This window comes from Ranitomeya imitator, chromosome 1, assembly GCF_032444005.1.
Source record: "Ranitomeya imitator isolate aRanImi1 chromosome 1, aRanImi1.pri, whole genome shotgun sequence".
Lineage (NCBI taxonomy): Eukaryota > Metazoa > Chordata > Amphibia > Anura > Dendrobatidae > Ranitomeya > Ranitomeya imitator.
In genome coordinates this window covers 220,688,556-220,710,620 of record NC_091282.1, presented here as the reverse complement: position 1 = coordinate 220,710,620, position 22,065 = coordinate 220,688,556, and the positions used below count along the sequence as shown (strand labels likewise).

At 43.9% G+C, this 22,065-nt stretch overlaps 1 protein-coding gene across 1 annotated transcript in view; it reads right to left on the bottom strand.

Moving 5' to 3' along the window:
• The window catches only part of ADAMTS19 (ADAM metallopeptidase with thrombospondin type 1 motif 19), a 561,705-nt gene extending 540,150 nt beyond the window's left edge, over positions 1-21,555 (bottom strand). The window contains exons 1-2 of the mRNA XM_069746287.1: positions 20,376-21,555; positions 14,820-15,451 (exon numbers count right to left, since the gene is read on the bottom strand). Coding sequence (XP_069602388.1) covers positions 14,820-15,451; positions 20,376-21,555 — 1,812 coding nt within the window. The remainder of the gene's footprint in view (positions 1-14,819; positions 15,452-20,375) is intronic.
• Between the last annotated feature and the right edge of the window lie 510 nt (positions 21,556-22,065).

Here is a 22,065-nt window from a genome sequence, read left to right as displayed (position 1 = left end):
GCCCGTGTTCCCCTGGAACCAATTTTAAATTGCCTACAGCCAGCCCAATTTATTATGTTAGGGCTTCGAAGCCTGTCTGCGGTCCCTCCTTCCACTAGGCCTCCACTGACCTGTCTACTGCTGCCCATGTTCCCCTGGAACCAATTTTAAATTGCCTACAGCCAGCCCAATTTATTATGTTAGGGCTTCGAAGCCTGTCTGCGGTCCCTCCTTCCACTAGGCCTCCACTGACCTGTCTACTGCTGCCCGTGTTCCCCTGGAACCAATTTTAAATTGCCTACAGCCAGCCCAATTTATTATGTTAGGGCTTCGAAGCCTGTCTGCGGTCCCTCCTTCCACTAGGCCTCCACTGACCTGTCTACTGCTGCCCGTGTTCCCCTGGAACCAATTTTAAATTGCCTACAGCCAGCCCAATTTATTATGTTAGGGCTTCGAAGCCTGTCTGCGGTCCCTCCTTCCACTAGGCCTCCACTGACCTGTCTACTGCTGCCCGTGTTCCCCTGGAACCAATTTTAAATTGCCTACAGCCAGCCCAATTTATTATGTTAGGGCTTCGAAGCCTGTCTGCGGTCCCTCCTTCCACTAGGCCTCCACTGACCTGTCTACTGCTGCCCGTGTACCCCTTGAACCAACATCAGAAAATATAAAAATAAGTATTTTGCTTATAAAAAAGAAAATACTGGAGAGATATCAAATGCAGACATTTTAACATTAAAAACAAACACATACAACAAAAATCTGGTACAGTACTAAAAATGGCCACCAGCTACAATAACTTTCTCCTGCAAGTAGTTAACTGAAAGTTTTTTTCAATTTAAAACACAGATATGGCATCCACCGAGTGTTGTCCTGTCGCGTCTTCTTTATATTATTGCCAAGAAGATGCAAAATAATGAAAATAATAAAATCATTATTTAACAAAAAAATAGAGTAAGTCAAAACCACATTGCAAATAAACATTCATTACAAATAAAGAAGCAGGGCGCGTCCGAGGGTGAGTATATACCTAATAAGAATATAATCACCCTCGGACGCGCCCTGCTTCTTTCCGACAGCCTTCCTTCCTAAGAATCAGCCCTTCCGTGGTGTAGAGAGAGGGTTTGTTACACTCCAAGGTGTTCCCCAGGTTGCCTTTCCTGAGATTCGATCTTCATGCTCTCGTTTAGTAGTTGTCGGAAAGTAGGCTGCATTAGGCCTACAAATTGGGTATGGGGTGGAGAGAGATGGTGTGTTACACTCCAAGGTGTTCCCCAGGTTTCCTTGCCATTGCTTCGGTCTTCCGACTCTCGTTTAGTAGTTGTAGAAAACAACACTGCATTAGGCCTACAAAATGGGTATCGGGTGGAGAGAGATGGTGTGTTACACTCCAAGGTGTTCCCCAGGTTGCCTTTCCTGAGCTTCGATCTTCCGGCTCTCGTTTAGTAGTTGTTGGAAACTACACTGCATTAGGCCTACAAATTGGGTATGGGGTGTAGAGAGATGGTGTGTTCCACTCCAAGGTGTTCTCCAGGTTGCCTTTCCTGAGCTTCGATCTTCCGGCTCTCGTTTAGTAGTTCTTGGAAACTACACTGCATTAGGCCTACAAATTGGGTATGGGGTGTAGAGAGATGGTGTGTTCCACTCCAAGGTGTTCTCCAGGTTGCCTTTCCTGAGCTTCGATCTTCCGGCTCTCGTTTAGTAGTTGTTGGAAACTACGCTGCATTAGGCCTACAAATTGGGTATGGGGTGTAGAGAGATGGTGTGTTCCACTCCAAGGTGTTCTCCAGGTTGCCTTTCCTGAGCTTCGATCTTCCGGCTCTCGTTTAGTAGTTGTTGGAAACTACGCTGCATTAGGCCTACAAATTGGGTATGGGGTGTAGAGAGATGGTGTGTTCCACTCCAAGGTGTTCTCCAGGTTGCCTTTCCTGAGCTTCGATCTTCCGGCTCTCGTTTAGTAGTTGTTGGAAACTACACTGCATTAGGCCTACAAATTGGGTATGGGGTGTAGAGAGATGGTGTGTTCCACTCCAAGGTGTTCTCCAGGTTGCCTTTCCTGAGCTTCGATCTTCCGGCTCTCGTTTAGTAGTTCTTGGAAACTACACTGCATTAGGCCTACAAATTGGGTATGGGGTGTAGAGAGATGGTGTGTTCCACTCCAAGGTGTTCTCCAGGTTGCCTTTCCTGAACTTCTATCTTCAGGCTCTCATTAAATTGTGGTTAAACGGAACAACTGCATTTGGCGTACTAGTTGGTTTGGGGCCTACTATCGGTGTCTGCCACTCCTTGCTGTTCTCCTGGTTTCCTGTCCTGAAATTCCGTTTTCAGGCGCTCGTTAAGTAGTTGTTAATGTTAGACTGCATTTGGCCTACTAGTTGGGTTGGGGCCTACTATCGGTGTCTGCCACTCCTTGCTGTTCTCCTCCACTGAACAAAGCTGTGCCGCCTGTTTACTACGGTTGCCAATTTTGAACTGCATTTCGACTACTTACTGATTTGGGCCTACTCTCTGTGTCAGCCTCTCATTCCAGTTGTCCTCCACTGCAATGCCCCCTGGTTATTCCTGTGTTACCAATTTTGAACTGCATTTAGCCAACTTTATTCTTTGGGCCTATATCTGTGTTTCCTCCTCATCCTGCCCATTGCCCAGCCAGTGATAGATGAGTCTGCTGGTACATTGACCCATAACGCAACATTCCCCGTGCACGCTACACAACAACATTGTGACCCTGCTGAAAGTCAGGTTGCTCTTCCCGCATACCATACCACCTTACACGGGGACAAAGAGGAAGGTGCAGATGAAAGTGCAGGTTCCTTCATCAGGTGGGGGGAGGAATACTAGTTGGCGACGTCAGTGGCACAGGGCCTCTCATAGTACACAAAAGTGTTGCTGCCGGTGGGAGGCGCCCCCGCCGTGCAAACACACCGCTGTACTTTGAGGGGCCCTGTGCCAGTGCCAATGCCAACGAGTGGGCCCCCCCTGCTTGCTCAGGTTCACAGCACTTGCAAAGTTGAAATACTTACCTCTCCCTGCTCCACTGCCGTGACGTGGTCCAGATTTCCTGGGCCCACTAATTACTTGAACCAGCCCTACCCACCACAACTTTAGCCAAATGACCCCCAATTTCAAATGCCTTACAATTATTATAAGGTAAATTACGCTTGACAAGCTTCATTAAGAAGAATGGATGGTTTTGACATTAAAATGGGCACTCTAGGTGTTTTCCTGGCCCCCACTCACTGCCGACTATGCTGCCCCATTGACTTGCATTGGGTTTCGTGTTTCGGTCGATCCCGACTTTACGTCATAATCGGCCGATTTCACTCGACCCGACTTTTGAGATAGTCGGGTTTCGCGAAACCCGGCTCGACTCTAAAAAGGTCAAGGTCGCTCAACTCTAGTCAACACTACCCTCACAGATTACCCACCAAACCATTCCTTTCACGCTTTCTGTGTCTCCATCACATCAGGAGATAATCTCCCTATTAGTCATTCCTGAGGGAATTGATGAGGTCCTGTTGGGGATACCATGGCTTCGCTACCATTCTCCTCATATTGAGTGGTCCTCTGGGAGAATTTTGGGATGGAGTAAATCCTGCGAGGGTAGATGTCAGAGGGAGTGCGTTCAGGTTGCTACTACACAGGTACCCGCAGATCTTTCCTCTCTCCCCAAGCACTATTGGCCCTATGCAGACGTGTTCTCCAAAAGAGCTGCGGAGACTCTTCCGCCTCACCGCCCCTATGACTGTCCTATTGACCTCTTGTCTGGTGCTGAGCCTCCCCGGGGTCGAGTCTATCCGTTATCTCTCCCAGAGACGGAGACAATGTCTCAGTATATCCAAGAGAATCTGGCAAGAGGATTCATTAGGAAGTCAGTGTCACCGGCAGGGGCTGGGTTCTTCTTCGTACAGAAGAAGACTGGAGACTTACGTCCATGCATAGACTACAGGGGTCTTAACGCCATCACCGTTAAGAACAAATACCCATTACCCCTGATATCTGAGCTGTTTGATAGGCTAAGGGGAGCGAGGGTATTTACAAAGTTACATCTGCGGGGTGCTTACAACCTGATTCGCATCCGTGAGGGGGATGAATGGAAGACGGCTTTTAACACCAGGGATGGGCAGTATGAATATCTGATGATGCCCTTCGGGCTCTGTAATGCCCCAGCCGTTTTCCAAGACTTTGTGAATTACATCGTCCGAGATATGCTCACCACCTCGGTCGTAGTCTACCTGGATGATATTCTCATCTTCTCTCCAGATATTGACTCCCATCGGAGAGATATTTGCAAAGTCTTCGACCTCTTATGGGCAAACTCCCTCTACGCCAAGTTGGAGAAGTGTGTGTTTGAGCAGGAGTCCTTGCCATTCCTTGGTTATATCATCTCTGCCCAGGGTTTGGCTACGGATCCTGCCAAGCTACAGGCTGTAATGGACTGGCAGGAACCCCATTCTCTTAAAGCGGTGCAGCACTTTATGAGGTTCATTAATTACTATCGCCAGTTCATTCCACACTTGTCAACTTTGGTAGCTCCCTTGGTTGTCCTCACCAAAAAGGGAGCAAATCCCAAGTTGTGGTCAGAGGAGGTCTCCAAAGCCTTTCTCTCGATCAAGTCTCATTTCGCTAGCGCTCCCATCCTACATCGCCCCGATGTTGATAAACCATTTATCTTGGAGGTAGATGTCTCATCTGTTGGTGCTGGAGCAGTCCTTTTCCAAAAGGATGCTCAAGGTCAGAAGCATCCTTGCTTCTTCTTCTCCAAGACCTTCACACCAGCGGAGAGGAATTATTCCATCGGGGACAGGGAGTTGCTAGCCATGAAGTTGGCTTTTTCAGAGTGGAGACATCTCTTGGAGGGAGCTCGCTTTCCCTTCCAAGTCTTCACTGACCACAAGAACTTGGTATATCTACAAACGGCCCAGCGGCTGAATTCTCGCCAGGCTAGATGGCCCTGTTCTTCTCCCAGTTCCATTTTACTCTCCATTTTCTCTCCGGGGAGAAGAACGTTCGTGCCGACGCTCTCTCCCGCTCCGTAGTGTCATCTGAGGAGGAGGAGGAGGAGCCTCGGCTTATTGTCCCTTCTGAGAGCCTGAGAACTGTAGCTCCGGTTTCGCTAGAGTCTGTGCCCCCGGGCAAGACTTTTGTGCCAGCTAACTTGCGACCGGAGGTTCTCTCTTGGGCTCACTCCTCCAGAGTGGGTGGGCATTTTGGGACCAAGAGGACATCTGAGCTTTTGGCGAGAACATACTGGTGGCCGCATATGGCCCAAGATGTCAGGGACTATATTCAGGCGTGTGTTTCCTGCGCCCAGAATCGGTCTCCTCGGCAACGGCCTGCTGGGTTGCTTTACCCTCTACCGGTTGCAGACAGGCCCTGGGAGATGGTCGGGATGGACTTTGTGGTGGGCTTACCCAAGTCGCGTGGCTGCTCCATTATTTGGGTTGTCACCGACCATTTCTCTAAGATGGTGCATTTGGTGCCGCTTTCTCGGTTACCTTCAGCACGGGCCTTTGCGGTGTTGTTCATTAAGCACGTTTTCCGATTGCATGGTATGCCTGATAAGATTGTCAGCGATCGGGGTCCCCAGTTCGCGTCTCAGTTTTGGAGAGAGCTCTGCCGTTTACTCAGCATAGAGTTAAACCTCTCCTCTGCATACCATCCCGAGACGAATGGGTTGGTGGAGAGAACCAACCAGACTCTGGTGACATATTTGCGTCATTTCGTCTCTGCTAGGCAGGACGACTGGGCATCTTTGCTACCTTGGGCGGAATTTGCCTTGAACAACGCCGTAGCCGATTCCACTGGTCAGACTCCTTTTCTTCTTAATTACGGCCAGCATCCGCGTGTCCCTGTGCCCATGCCCGTGTCATCCACCGATTCTAGGGTGGCAGACTGGGCGGTGGAGGCACGTGACATCTGGGACCGCACACAGGATGCCATCCGGGCCTCCAAGGAGAGAATGAGGGTTTCGGCTGATACACACCGGCGCCCCGCTCCGGTCTTTGCTCCTGGCGACTTAGTGTGGCTCTCCGCCTGAAACATCAGTTTGCGAGTTGAGTCCACTAAGTTTGCTCCTCACTACATTGGCCCGTTTAAGGTTCTGGAACAGGTCAACCCTGTGGTCTACCGTTTGGCTATTCCTCCACGCCTTGGTATCACCGATACTTTTCACGTTTCCCTCTTAAAGCCCGTTCGTTTGTCCCGGTTTTCTGAGTCATCTGCTGGGACATTGGGTTCATCCACGGATGAGTTTGAGGTGAATGCTATTGTGGGGTGCAAGGTGGTACGTGGCAAGAAATTTTATCTGGTGGACTGGAAGGGTCACGGCCCAGAGGATAGAACCTGGGAGCCTGTAGAGCACATTCGGGCTCCGCTGCTTATTGCAGCTTTTGAGCGTAGTGAGGCTCAAGGAGGGGGGCCCTAGGAGGGGGGGTAATATTAGGAGTCGAGTTTCCTCTGCTGCACAGGCGGAATCTCGATCCGTGTCTGCTGCGGTCTCCCATTCTGCAATGGCCGCAGTGGGGTCTGCTCAGCGGAGGCGTCGCTCCCAGCGTCTTGCTGGGACTGATTCTGTGCAGAGGGTTACTACTGCCTTTTCTGGCTCTCCTGTTGTACCCTGCATTGATCTGCGGCGAGCAGGCTTCTCTGGGACTAAGTCCTTATTTTCACACACTGTGCATGCCCAGGGCAAGATCTCCCTTTGGAGATCAAGGGTCACATGCTCAGGTACTGCAGCACATTCCATTGGTCCTCCAGGAAGGTCCTGAAAGGGCAAAACTTCGGTAGCAGCTTCCTGTGCTGCAACTGTATAAACTGCACATGACCGCACGGCCATGCGCTAGTATTGTCTTGATAATATGTGTGTGTGTTGTGAGTGAAAGTCGCTCTTTAAAATACCCTCCCTATTGGATGACTGTTCGCGGAAGGTGTATGTTTGCTATCTAGCGCCCGACTTATCCAACAGCACGTTACACACATAACAGCGTCTAGTTGCTGTGACCGCCTGTACGGCGCCATGCACTTCTTCTGCACTTTCCTTACCCAAGCCTGGGTGGTTAGTGGCGTCCATCAGTGCCGCACTGCATGCACTCTCGTGCCTTTATATACTATTTTAATAGTTTCCTTACACACCCAGTTGCGGTGTTGTGCCAGCAAGTGGTCTAATCGGACTTCAATCCTGTGTTGGGGTTGTGTTCGCTGACTTCTTGCTCGCGCTCTATGTGTGGTACCGCGGTCCTGTGACTCAACAGGATCCCTTCCTTCACGCAGGGTGAAGTTAACCCGTGCGTGTATACTTATAGTACCGCCATATAATCCGTCTTACAAGCAGCAGGGTTTTTACCTGCACGGTGGACCTCGGACTGCGAACGCACCTAGTTTCATATCATCTATACTTGGTGCGTTCCGCCAGTCCTTAACAATGTCTTACCTTGTTTCAGCCGGAAGTTCGCATACACTATAGTTCTCGCAATGAGATCAGCTGACCACAAGAACTACCGTGCACGTGACTGCCAGGGTTATCTTTGGTCACTAGCAAAGTTCTCACGGTCAGCCGATCAGCTGATCGTGAGAACTGCAGTGCAGGTGACCACCAGAGACCAAGTTATCTCCTGTGGTCAGCTACGAGCTCTGCGGTGTCTGGATGTCAGGCTGGATGGTGGCATAATGCCACCATTCAGCCAAAGGCACCCAGATGTAACAGCGCTGGACTCATAGTGGGACACTCAGTAATTGGACTACGTCGGACAGAGAGTATTTGTGTTAGTTTTTTTGCAGGAGATCGAGGGCGTCGGGGATTAGGCAATGCTGTAAGTATGGTTAATTAATATTATTAGAGGACTTTATTCTGGGTTTGTCTTTATTAACCATACAGTGTAACTATAGGATTAATAATGGATAGGTGTCATATAGACGCCTCTCCATTACTAAGCCGTGGGCTTGATATCACTGGATAATACAAAGGTGACATCAACCCAACAAATATTACCCCACTTGCCACCACTACAGGGCAAGTGGGAAGAGCTGGGTAAAGTGCCACAATTGGCGCATCTTTGGATGTGCCAGTTGCGGTGCAGCTGCGGGTTGTGTTTTTTTGGTTGGTGAGGGACAAAATCCATAGGCCTCACCAGCCTGAGAATACCAGGCTGCAGCTGTCTGCTTTTTCCTTGGCTGGTTAACAAAAATAGGGGGACCCCATGCTGTTTTTTTTGGAGGGAATCAAACTATTTTTGCTAGCCATCCAAGGTAAGCTGACTGCTGCGGCCTGGTATTATCAGGCTGGTAAGGTTCATGGATAGTGGATCCTTACCAGCCTAAAATACCAATCCCAGTAGTCTGTTTTACTCTAGCTGGTTAACTTTTATAGGGGGACCATATGTGCTGTACGTCTGGCTGTGTCAAAAGAATCACCGTTATGTAAATTAGTACACATGCGTAGTAAGCTGTGGTACTGCACTTAATACGCATGTGACTAGGAAGATAATGTGGTTTTACTGCATCTAATGAAAGTGTATGGGTAATATACACAGCGGAGATGGAGCGTCTCCACTACATAAATTGACATGCCGTGGTCTTTAAAGATGCGCCACATGTCTGTCTCTATGGGTGAGCCACAAGCATTGGTGCACACATAGTGGGCATGGGATTTCTTGAAATCCCATCCACTATGCTATAACAGCTGGACAATGTGCAGATGTACGCAGCATCTAACCCGCAGCGTTTACTGACCGTGGGAACATATCCCAATATATCTGCAAACAGGAAATCACTTTTTTTTCCTTCCGAGAAGCCAACTTTCAATTAGCTTTATTTCAAGTTACAAAAAAATGCATCCAATGAAAAAAGCATAAAAAATGTATGAGGAAAAACGCATCAAAAACGCATGTAAAAAAACGCATCAAAAAAGCAGGTGACCTGCCAGTGACCTCAGATGCAGATTTGGTGCAGGTTTTACCTGCGTCAAATCCTGAGCAAATACTGAGCCATTCCTGATGGTGGAAACATACCCTAATTGGCTGGACAAAATTGTTGACACTTTTTCCTAAATTGTGGGTAAACAACTGTGTTTCAACATGTGATGCTCTTTTAAACTCATCTGTGACAATTAACAGGTGTGGGCAGTATGATAATCACTGTTGAAACCAAATGAAAAGGGGAGAGGTTGACGTAATCTTTGCATTTTGTGTCTGTGTGTATCACACTAAGCATGGAAAACAGAAATAGGAGAAGAGAACTGTCTGAAGACTTGAGAATAAAAATTGTTGAAAAATATCAACAATCTCAAGGATATAAGTCCATCTTCAGAGATCTTGATGTTTTTAAGTTCACAGTGCGTAACATAATCAAGAAGTTTACAATCCATGGCAAAGTAACTAATCTCCCTGGATGTGGAAGGCAGAGAAAAATTGATGAAAGATTGCAATGCAGAATAGTCTGAATGGTTGATAAGCAGCCTCTATCATGTTTCAAAGAAACTGAAGCTGTCCTGCAGGCTCATGGTGCATTAGTGTCAGCGCAAACTATCTGTCGACATTTGAATTAAATCAAACGTTATGGCAGGAGACCCAGGACAGCCTGACGGCTGTCATAGAGTCATAAAAAAGTAAACTGCAGTTTGCCAAAATGTATGTGAGTAAGCTAAAATCCTCAAGGAAAAGCATCTTTTGGACAGATGAAGCTAAGATGAAGCTTTTTGTTAAAGAACATCATTCTACTGTTAACCGAAAACAGAATGAGGCATACAAAAGAAAATAATACAATACTTACAGCCAAATATTGTGGAAGTTCAAACATGTTTTGGGGTTGTTTTGCGACCTCTGGCACTGGATGTCTTGACTATGTTCAAGACATTTTTAAATCTGAAGGTTACAAAATAAATTTGGGTTGCAATGTAGTGCCCAGTGTCAGAAAATTGTGTTTGTGTCCTAGGTCATGGTATTTCCAGCAGGACAATGAACCCAAACTTACAAAAAGCATCCAGAAGTGGATGGAAATAAAGCGTTGAAGAGTTCTGAAGTGGCCAGTAATGAGTCCGGATCTAAATCCCATTGAACAGCTGTGGGTATATCTTCAAATTGCTGTTGGGAGAATGTACTCTTAAAATCTGAGAAATCTGGAGCGGTTTCTAACAGAAAAGTGTTCAAAAATTCCAGTTGAAAGGTCTAAGAAGCTTGTTAATGGCTACACCAAGTGATTGATTGCAGTTATTTATTCAAAAGACGATGCAAACAAATATTAAGTTATGGTGTCAACAATTTGTCCAGCTCTTTTTGGGGGAGTTTGTGTAAAATTATGTCCAATTTGATTTTTTTCTCTGATTTTTTAGTGTTGCTCCAATACACACAAAGGAAATAAACATGTGTACAACAAAATACGTGAAATTGCAATAATTTTCTGGGAGAAATACATTTTTTGGAACAATTTCAAGGGTGCCAATCCTGTAGGCCATGACTGTATGCCTTCTATAACAATCATATAGAAACAGATTGTTTTGATGAAACAGCCACTTCATATAACATATTCATATGATGGGTGACCAAAGTTTGTTCACATTCTTCCAGTCTGAGCTTAAAGGTTTTTTGTTACAGTGATGTGGTCTCATATGACAGGTAATGATATTTTCCACTTGAACCTCAACAGCAGTTTTAACACATTACAATAACGATTCAGGCAATATACTTGTATGAACATGCAGATAGTAAGTTTACTTTTATGCAGACAACTGCAGGAAGATTATATATCATCAGAATAATTCCCTTACATTTAACCAAATACATAGTAAATCTTTAAAAAGGTAACTTCCACTCATGAAAAGCACATACTTAACAATGACACATTTTTTATAAGATAAATGCTTACTTTTATTACTAAATATTAATTATTAATCCAAACTAGCTTCATAGCATTTTGACCTTAAGGTCAGCACAATTATATTACCCAAGTGCAACTGCCATATTTTAAGTTAAAGTGACTACACTATGGAACATAACACTGAGGATTTGAAAAACAGTGCATGGTAATAAATTGTTTGATCTCACCCAATTTCCAGGAAAATACAGTTGAAACCAGAAGTTAACATACACTATATGAATGCTTTTAAACATTTCTGGACATATGATGATGTCATGTGTTATGAACAGGTAATTCAGAACCACAATGGACCTTGAAGTTCAGAGCACACAAAGTGACCTGACATTTACCAAAAACATAGGACGAGCTCTGAGACGTGGAAACTCTGCTGACCGCAATCCCTAATCCTATCACACCACACTAGAGGTAGCCGTGGATTGCGCCTAACGCTCCCTATGCAACTCGGCAAAGCCTGAGAAACTAACTAGCCCTGAAGATAGAAAAATAAGCCTACCTTGCCTCAGAGAAATTCCCCAAAGGAAAAGGCAGCCCCCCACATATAATGACTGTGAGTAAAGTTGAAATACAAACACAGAGATGAAATAGATTTAGCAAAGTGAGGCCCGACTTACTGAATAGACCGAGGATAGGAAAGATAGCTTTGCGGTCAACACAAAAACCAACAAACAACCACGCAGAGGGGCAAAAAGACCCTCCGCACCGACTAACGGTACGGAGGTGCTCCCTCTACGTCTCAGAGCTTCCAGCAAGCAAGAAAAACCAATATAGCAAGCTGGACAAAAAATAAAGCAAACAAAAATAACACAAGCAGAACTTAGCTTATGCAGGATAGACAGGCCACAGGAACGATCCAGGAGGAAGCAAGACCAATACTAGAACATTGACTGGAGGCCAGGATCAAAGCACCAGGTGGAGTTAAATAGAGCAGCACCTAACGACTTAACCTCATCACCTGAGGAAGGAAACTCAGAAGCCGCAGTACCACTCTCATCCACCAAAGGAAGCTCATAGACAGAACCAGCCGCAGTACCACTCACGACCACAGGAGGGAGCTTGGCCACAGAATTCACAACAGTCATGTGGTTGGAAGCTTCTGATAGTTTTTTTTGGAACATCTGTATAAATTAGAGACACACTTGTACATGTATTTTAATGCACACCTAAAACACACTGCTTCTTTGTGTAGCATCATGGGAAAATCTCATGAAATTAGCCAAAATATCAGGAAGATAATTATGGACTTGCACAAGTCAGACTTATCCTTTGGTACAATTTCAAGATACCTGAAGGTGCCTCGTTCATCTGTGCAAACAATTGTTTGCAAGTACAAACAAGATGGGAATAATCAGCCATCATACCGCTCAGGAAGAAGATGGGTTCTGTGTCCCAGAGATGAATGTGCTTTGGTCCAACATGTACATATCAGCCCAAGGACAAAAGCAAAAGATCTTGTGAAGATAATAGCAGAAACTGATAAGATTGTGTCAATATCCACAGTGAAACAAGTACTGTATCAACATGGACTGAAAGGCCACTCTGCCAGGAAGAAGCGATTACAACAGAAACATAAAAAAGCCAGAATAATGTATGCAAATGTACACAGGAATACAGACCTTAATTTTTTGACACATGCTCTGTGGTCTGATGAAATTAATTGAACGTTTTGGGCATAATCACCATCATTCCATTTGGAGGAAAAAGGGAGAGTCTTGGAAGCCTAAGAACACCTTCCCAACTGTGGAGGGACTGGTACAGTTCACAAAAATAAATTACATCATGAGAAAATAAGATTATGTGGCAATACTGAAGCAACATCTCAAGACATCAGCCAGTAAGTTAAAGCTTGGGCGGAAATGACTGTTCCAAATGGGCAATGACACGAAGCATACTGCCAAAATGGTAACAATGTGGCTTAAGGATAACAAAGTCAATGTTTTGGAGAGGCCATCACAAAGCCCAGATCTCAATCCTAATGAAAAGTTATGGACAAAGCTGAAAAGGCAGGTGTGAGCAAGGCATCCTACAAACCTGGATCAGTTACACCAGTTTTGTCAGGAAGAATTAGCTCAAATTCTGACCAGCTATTGTGAGATGCTTGTGGAAGGATATCCCAAACGTTTGACCTAAGTCATTCATTTTAAGGGCAATGGTACCAAATACTAATGAAATTTAAGAAAACTATTGACTTCGCAGAAAGTAATAAAAATGCCTTAAAACATTCACTCTCTCTCTCTCATTATACTGGCATTTGGCAAATATTAATAATTATAGTGTTAGGTGCTGGGATTCTCCTGCTGCAAGGGGTAGATCCTAAGCCTTGCCTGCCTCTGTGACCTCCCATCCAGCTTTGGCCGCTGTGAGTGCTGCTGAGCATAGACGTCGGTCCCAGTGTCTTGCTCAGGCTTGTGACATTCTTCTGGTTACTAATGGCTCTTCAGCTAAGCCTATGGTAACCAGCGGTAGGTAGCGATGAGTGAACACTCTGGAGACTAAGTCCAGAAATCACCCTACTAAGCATGCTCGTGATGTGGCGTCATCTCATTATTGGTCAGTCGTCAGCTGCTCTGGTGATGTGGCAGCTCCAGATTGGTCCTTGGGCAAGGTCCAGTCTGACTGGACTTGAGCTTTATGAATAAAAGGCTCTCAGAGGTGCACTCCGGTGTGCTAGTATCAACCATTTTACATGTGTGCATGAGACATTGCAACAGTGTGGTCTATGTCAGCATGTGCCCAGGGTCACAGGAAAGCTGTTAGAATTCTGGCACCTTCAGAGAGGAGTTTGTCTGTATGGATTCAGGGCTGTCATCTAGCCATTAGAATTCCGGCACCTCTGGAGAGGAGTTGTTTGAGTGCTGTTGCTGACTGTGTGACCACTGTTTGCTACTTGCTCCATTAGTAGCCTTTGATCCCCTGTGAGGTTAACAAGGATCGTGTCTAGTGTCATATCTACTTTGCTACTGTGTGCGAGTGACACAGCCCTATTGCAGATCATCTGCATCGCTACTGTGTGCGAGTGACACAACTTTGTGTGCTGTTCACTGAGTGACGTGTAACTCAATGCGAGCTAGCAATCGCTTGCTGTGTGCTCTGCCATTGTTCACAAAAGCTGCAGTTTTACACCTCTGCACGGTAGACCCTGGGTTGCGATTGCACTTCTTTATTAAATTTATTTAGTGCAATCCGCCAACCCTAACATATGGTAATCCTAACTGATCTAAAACAGGAAAGGTTTATTCTGATTTAATGTCAGATATTGAGAAAACATGCATTTGTGTCTTTTTATATAGTGTATGTAAACTTCTGGTTTCAATTGTATCTGTGACATGCAGGTGCATGGAGGGGATCTAGAAGGTTAATGCAGGTCTATACATTGTCTAAACTTCCCTGTCATTTCCTCTGCCTTTGCTCCTGCCCATACAAGAACAGTACCCAAGTGTGGGACTGCCACCAAGTCATTCACTACTCCAAATAGTTTCCCCATATGTATTTTCTTCTATCATGAAGATTCATCAGGGGATGTACTGGATGGGGGCATAAAATAGATCAGGAGAACCACCATGGTCATCAGGACCATAGTAGCTGCTTGGAGCCGTCATTTTCTCTAAATACTCTTCAGGGTTATTACTGGGTCCTGTTATGCAAGACATATGTGGTTTAAATTAGCTGGATTGAGTAAATTTCTATCATTTAAACACAAATTTGATTTGCATTGAATCAATTCACTCTTCCCTACTATTGAGTAATAATTAATATCTCAATTACCTATGAGTGATGGACCTAAAGAACCTAGGTAAAGGTATGGATGCTCTCGAAAGCTCAACTTATCATTTCATATGTGATTTCTCAAGACTGAATTTTTTTACATTGAGTGATCAAATATTTATCAAATGCTTTTTATTCTATGCATGGTTCTACATTGTCAATTCAATTTATCTAAAACACATTAGCTTTTAATTTTCATTTGAACTTACCAACCCTCCGCATGTGCTGAAGGAAGCGAAAGATCCAAGATGTCCAAGAACAGTACCACTATAATAGCAGTCTCTATCAATATTCCCAGCATTCAACGATTCCTTCCTGTCTCTCTTCCTCTCTTCAACCACAAAGCTTGGAGACAAAAAACGGTTATCCTTTTTCAATAAAAGATACAGGTCCTTCCCAAAGGCAGAAATCCTCACCTTCATCTTTTCATTGTTATCTACTGTTTGGCTTGCAGAATTATTAAATTTTCCAGAACGGAATGTCATAGTGGGTAAAGTGATGCTGGGGGGAATGGATTTTATTGATTTTGACAACCAAGGAATTTGGGAGAAATGGTAAAGCTCATGAGACTCATGTTCTTCATATTGCTCCTCCTTCTGATCCATCTGTTGGTGAAAATAACTTGGAGTAGATGAAAGAGAAGATACAGAACGAACTTCCCGAGAACTAACGGCAGCCTGATTATTTGTAGAATGAAGGTCCTCACTGCTTTGATTTCTGTAGATATCTTGGACACCTGAGTCCACAACAGTGCTTCTGTCTTGACCTTTTTCCTGTGGGCCCCATAAAGATGGAAACACAACTTCCCATTCCTCTTCCCATTGGAAAGATGAAATTAGACCTTAAAAATTTAATGTCAAAACAGAAGATTATTTAAAAGGCAGTGGTCCTATTCATGTACCAAGTTAAACATAAAGTATACAAATACAGTAAAACAAAATTTATGTTAATATTAAATAGGTTGTCTAAATTTAGCAGAATGCTTGTCTAGGAGTTTTCTGGTATTGCAATTAAGCTCTGTTGAAGTGAACATGGATGAGTTTCGATATCAGAGAAAACCTGAGAACATTTCTGAAGAATGCAGCCAGTAATTTTTTAGTCCTCCTTTATGGTTCCATGCATAAAGTTCCAAGTATGGCATCAAATTGTTTCAAGAAAGATCAGTAAAACCTTTCAGAAAGGTTTCCCTTTCTTGGGAAGAACACGCCTAATCTACCAAAGCATAATTCTATTTCTTTGTTCACACTGGATATACAGTAGTTACCATGTGCATCAATGTAAAAAAAATCTCACCTAGTTTTCACCATTGTTATTTTTATAATAATATTAATATATTTTATCATGTCACTGATATGTCCATCATCCATGTTTTCGGAATTCTTATGAAACACATTGCATGGCTATATTGTGCAATCTTAATACATTTATTTTTATGTACCTACATATATAATAGCATAAATAATACAGATTTGTAATATTACATGAAACGAATTAACATTTCTATTTAGTATTATTATTGTGGTATATAGCTGCAATATCATCCCACTTGCTAAAAGACCTGGATTCACCTCTAACTAGGATGTGGAGATATGACCTCATGCTTACTAAGCAAATTACTTGGGATTTACATTGTTCACAGTTAAACCCTCTTACAAAATTTTAACAAAAAAGTTTGAACCACACAAAAAACTATCTATAACAATCCAACCACCATTCATACTAAATTACCATACCTAAAATCTATAATGGCAAACAGTTAGCCGTGATTAGAGATGAACCACCTCCCTAGTGTTCGGGTTCGGTTTGTCGAATAGTGACGTGTTCGGCGAATTGTTCGTCGAACGTTCGACGAACACCGTCGAACCCCATTGAAACCAATGGCAGGCAAACACAAACACATACAAACACATGGAAAACACATAGAAAACACCTTAAAAGGTGTCCAAAAGCTGATAAACTGCTCAGAAGACACAACAAACACATGGAAAAGTCACAACTACATATAGTCATGCGAAAAAAAAAGAGGTGGAGGAGTAAAAGGAGGAGGAGACACAGATATAGGCATGTCATGCCCTTCTAAAATAAAGAAAGGCTGGAGTAAAAATCTAAACTCACTCTACCAACACCAGACGTCTTGACAAAAAAAAGAAAAAAAGAAATATCTTTAGGTAGAATGGCGGGGGGTCCATTCAGAACACTTTCCTTAGAAGACATATTGGTACCCCCGTTGCGAGTTGTGCCAAAAAATGAACCCAATACATTCAGACTAATCCACCATTTGTCATATCCAAGGGGCAGGTCAGTAAAAGACAACATCGATGCGGAACCAAGTACAGTACTATGTACTGTACCTGCTTTGACGAGGCAATTAGGTGGGTCAAGAAGTTGGTAAGGGGCACCCTAAAGGCCACAACAGACATTGAGGGGGCGTTCCGGTTACTACCTATGCCTCCGAATAGTGTACTCCCATTGGGCTGCTTCTGTGAAGGAGCATACTACATTGATCGCTGTTTGCCCATGGGGTGCTCCATATCCTGCTCACTATTTGAGGCGTTTAGTTGCTTCCTTGAATGTGTTGTCATGGACGTTTGTAAGGCGGCACATATTATCCATTATGTCGACGACTTCTTATGCCTGGGCCCAAAAGATTCGCCACAGTGTGAAAACACGTGGTAGTCCACCTGTGAGAAGGAGAGAGCTGGAGGGAAAGTGGACACCCCAGAGCCGAGGGGTTAGATTGAGAAAGAAAGAAGGCGGTGTAGCTTGCTTCATGGGTGGGGTACTCTGCTGAGTAGCAGAAATTGCTACTAGGCCCAAAAGGATTTCCTGGGCCAAATGCCGTTACAAAATAGTACTTAGGTAAACAGGCGGTGTAGCTTGCTTCATGGGTGGGGTACGCTGCTGAGTAGCACCAAATTCTACTAGGCTCAAAAGGATTACCTGGGCCAGATGTAATTAAAAAATAGTACTTAGGTAAACAGGCGGTGTAGCTTGCTTCATGGGTGGGGTACGCTGCTGAGTAGCACTAAATTCTACTAGGCCCAAAGGATTTCCTGGGCTAGATGGCGTTACAAAATAGTAGTTAGGTAAACAGGCGGTGTAGCTTGCTTCATGGGTGGGGTACGCTGCTGAGTAGCACTAAATTCTACTAGGCCCAAAAGGATTTCCTGGGCTAGATGCCGTTACAAAATAGTAGTTAGAACAAAACACCAATAATGTAACCCACAGTGGTAAGCCACATATACTTGATATATACCTACAAAAAGGCACCACACATAGATGATATGAAAAAGATCACTTTATTAAATGTCATAAAAACACCGATCAAAGTTGAAAATAGCCCACAATGGGCAGCAAGTGAGAAACAACCACATACACAGGATAAAAAAGAGGGGACACCTGGCAAAAATCACAGGAATAATATCCTAAAAATAACTGACATAGTATACTAATACACACCTGTTAAGTGCTAAGTAAGCGTGAAAGAACATATGTACGTGTGACACAATAATTATTGCATAATTGCATAGTTGTCACAGTACAGTGTTACACACCTCTGACATATATAGTCAAAATGAGGGAAAGGGGCCAAATATGCCACCTAAATATAAGCAACAAGGACTGTGAAAACCTACAAAGTAGAGTGCTACATCAGTTCGTAATTTACCCAGTGAGATAAGTAGCCAGGCGTCCACCACACCCGACGCGCGTTTCGCAAGGTGTTGCTTCGTCCAGGGGTGGTGGAACGCTGGTGAGGTACCTTTTTAAAGAGGAAATAAAATCACATACAACAAACAGCTGTGGGAGGAGGCGCAAACACCGAGAAAACCGGATGTGACGGAAAAAATAACAACCGCTGCCATGGCAATACTCAAAGCAACCAAACGAAGATTGACAGAGAAATAATAATTAAAAATATATGGCGGCACAGAACAAAAAACGTGAATTCAACCGCACATGTTACCATAAGAAATATGGAACGCAGACACCAAGCCCGCGGTATCAGCGTGGTCCCATCTGGGAGCACTTCCGGGTAATCGCAAGAGGTGAAGTGACGTAAGAACGAAAGTGCCGAGAACCGGAAGTGCCGGGAGTACAAAGTAAGTGCGCCGCGCTGTTTACAAATAGTAACCCAGCAACGAACGCATAGGAAAAACCAATGAGGACGTGTGAAGAAAAAAGAAAAAAACCTATAAGAATGAATACTAAAATGGTTATTGAGCAAAACAAATGCATATTAACATACCGGAGCGGCGTTACATAAGGTGTGAATGAAGGGCAAAAGCCCATACACATAAGATGAAAAAACATTCAGCACTATAATGTGACCATTTAAATAGAAAATAAGAAATACTTTAATATGAGAACATCGTGTGCAACACTGTAATGTGAACATGCACATAGCAATTAATAACAGCACATGAAAAAATCACTTTAATGTAGAAACACCGTGACAGTGATAAAAGTCAGCTTGATAAATTCTTTAGTTATAAAAACTGAATAAAATACAGTAAGAACTCCATAAAGTGGATAATGTGCCAAGAGGAAGAGGACCTTGATCCACAACCGAAGGGCTCAATAAAGTGAACATAGTGCCAAAGGGAATACAGAACACTCCACAGCCTAAATACAAAAAATACAAATGACATTATTAGACCAACGACACACACAACAGCTCAAACAGACGTTTATTTAAAAAGACAACATAATTAAAAACACCCAAAACTATTGGAGAAAGGGAGGGAGATGCACTAGCCAATGTCAAATATGGAATGTATATAACTACAAAAAGGGCTGAAAGCTATTATATTCATTCAATCCGAACGGGGATATAGTATTGAGTTTAAAAATCCATTTTGTTTCTTTCTGCGCTAAAAGGCGCTTCCAATTACCCCCACGTGGGCCTATGAATACCCTGTCGATGCCCTTAAATTTCAAGCCTGTAGGATCACAGTTATGTACCGCCTTAAAATGACGTGGGATGGATTTCAATGTCAGAGTATCTTCCACATTCGCGGCTCCCTCTATGTCTAAAATGTGCTCCCGGACACGTCTTCGGAACTCGCGTGTTGTCATGCCCACGTAGATCAGGCCACATAAACAGGTGGCGTGGTATACAACAGCCTTGGTGGTGCAGTTGATGTTATGAGTAATCACATATTTCTTAGTTGAATCCGAGTTGACAAAATCCTTGGATTTCTCCACATTTTTACATGCCACGCATTTGCTACAGGGGTAGCAACCCCACGCAGGGCCTTTGGAACCAAAAATGAATTTAGATGAATCCCCCCTATGGTAACTATGTACCAGATGATCGCGAAGGTTGCGGGCTCTTCTGTAGGTTACCGAAGGACCTTCCCCGATGAATCGGGAGAGAGTACTGTCAAGTGAAAGAATCGACCAATGCCTCCGTAGAATCTCAAGTACCTCATGACTATGGGAGTTATAGTCAAAAATACATCGTACCTTAGTGTCAGTTGTTTTGTCCTCTTGTAGTTTATTTTGAAGGAGATCACTCCGATTGCTCAGCCGAGCTCGTGTATACGCCTGACAGATCGGTTTCCTGCCGTAGCCCCGCTCTCGAAACCTGCTACATAGATCTTCAGCCTGTCTTTCAAAAAGAATATTATTGGAGCAAATTCGTTTAGCACGCAAAAATTGACCTGTTGGAATATTGTCAAGTAAATGCCTAGGATGTTGAGAGGTGGCATGGAGTAGCGTATTAGCTGCCGTCTTTTTCCGAAAAAGATCAGTCTGAATGTCACCTGCTTCATCGACTTTAATGAGAACATCCAAGAATTCAATTTCTTTTCTGCTACTTTTATATGTCAACTTAATATTTAAGTTGTTCCTGTTAAGATGATCAAAGAAGGAATGTAGATCTTTTTCTGACCCTTGCCAGACCACCAGCACATCATCGATAAAACGCCACCATGCTATCACACCTGAACAAAGGGCATTGGGGTTAGACTGAAAGGTGTCCCTCTCCCACAGCCCCAGGAAGAGATTTGCGTACGAGGGCGCACAAGACGCCCCCCTAGCAGTCCCCTGGAGCTGCAGGAAGAGGGACTCCTTAAAGTAAAAGAAATTGTGTGTCAGTATAAAATTCAAGGCCTTAACAAGAAAGTCGCTCAAGGCTGGATCACATCCACTGGTTTCCAGGAAAAATTGAGTAGCTTGTATTCCATCCTGGTGCCTGATTGACGTGTAGAGTGACTCCACGTCACACGTCACCAGGCACATATCCTCCTCAAGGTGGATGCTCTCAAGTTTCCTGAGGACATCAGTGGTATCCTTGAGGTAGGATGGAAGGGTCTCAACCAGAGGTTTCAAATGGAAATCAATGAGTTTACAGAGAGGGTCACAGATGCTATTAATCCCCGAGACAATTGGTCTCCCGGGGGGAATCTTAGGGTCCTTATGTATCTTAGGCAATAAATATATTACCGCAACAGTTGGATTCTCTATCAGAAGACCCTCCATCTGTTTCATATTGATCACGTCTTGTTCAAGTGCTTGCATTAGTAAGTCCTTCAGCTCCAATCTAAATTTCAAAAGAGGATTGAATGTCAGCCGTTTATAGCATCTGTTGTTATTGAGCTGTTTGAACATTTCCTTTTCATACAGCTCAATTGGCCATAAAACCACATTGCCACCTTTGTCCGAAGGTTTAATGATTACTGATTTCAAATTCTGCAGTTCCTTCAGAGCAACCCTTTCACGTGAGGTGAGGTTGTCTCTGTGGATAGACTCAGGAACATTATGAATGTCCCTGGTTACTGATCGGACAAAGAGGTCAATTTCTGGGTATGTTGTGATCTGCGGAAATTTGGTGGATTTGGGGAGAAGATGGCTGGGAAATTTACCTTTTGGTGGATTCTCCGATTCCTCTGCTAGGTCTTCCAACATTCCAATGACTTGTGAGTCAGAAAATGTAGTTGACATAGTTGTTTCCTCAGATTTAGAAAACATACATACACGTACATATGTTCTTTCATGCTTACTTAGCACTTAACAGGTGTGTATTAGTATACTATGTCAGTTATTTTTAGGATATTATTCCTGTGATTTTTGCCAGGTGTCCCCTCTTTTTTATCCTGTGTATGTGGTTGTTTCTCACTTGCTGCCCATTGTGGGCTATTTTCAACTTTGATCGGTGTTTTTATGACATTTAATAAAGTGATCTTTTTCATATCATCTATGTGTGGTGCCTTTTTGTAGGTATATATCAAGTATATGTGGCTTTCCACTGTGGGTTACATTATTGGTGTTTTGTTCTATTTTCTAGTTTTTTCCCCATCCAATATGGATCTCAGGAGCAGAGAAGCGTCCTGGACTATGCGTGCCCAAACTATTTTTGCAGGTGAGACTCCACAGATGCAGGATACAGCTCAGAAGGCGGCCCTGAAGAAAACCTTATCCAACCTTCTAAACCGACGTACAAGGATTTGGTGG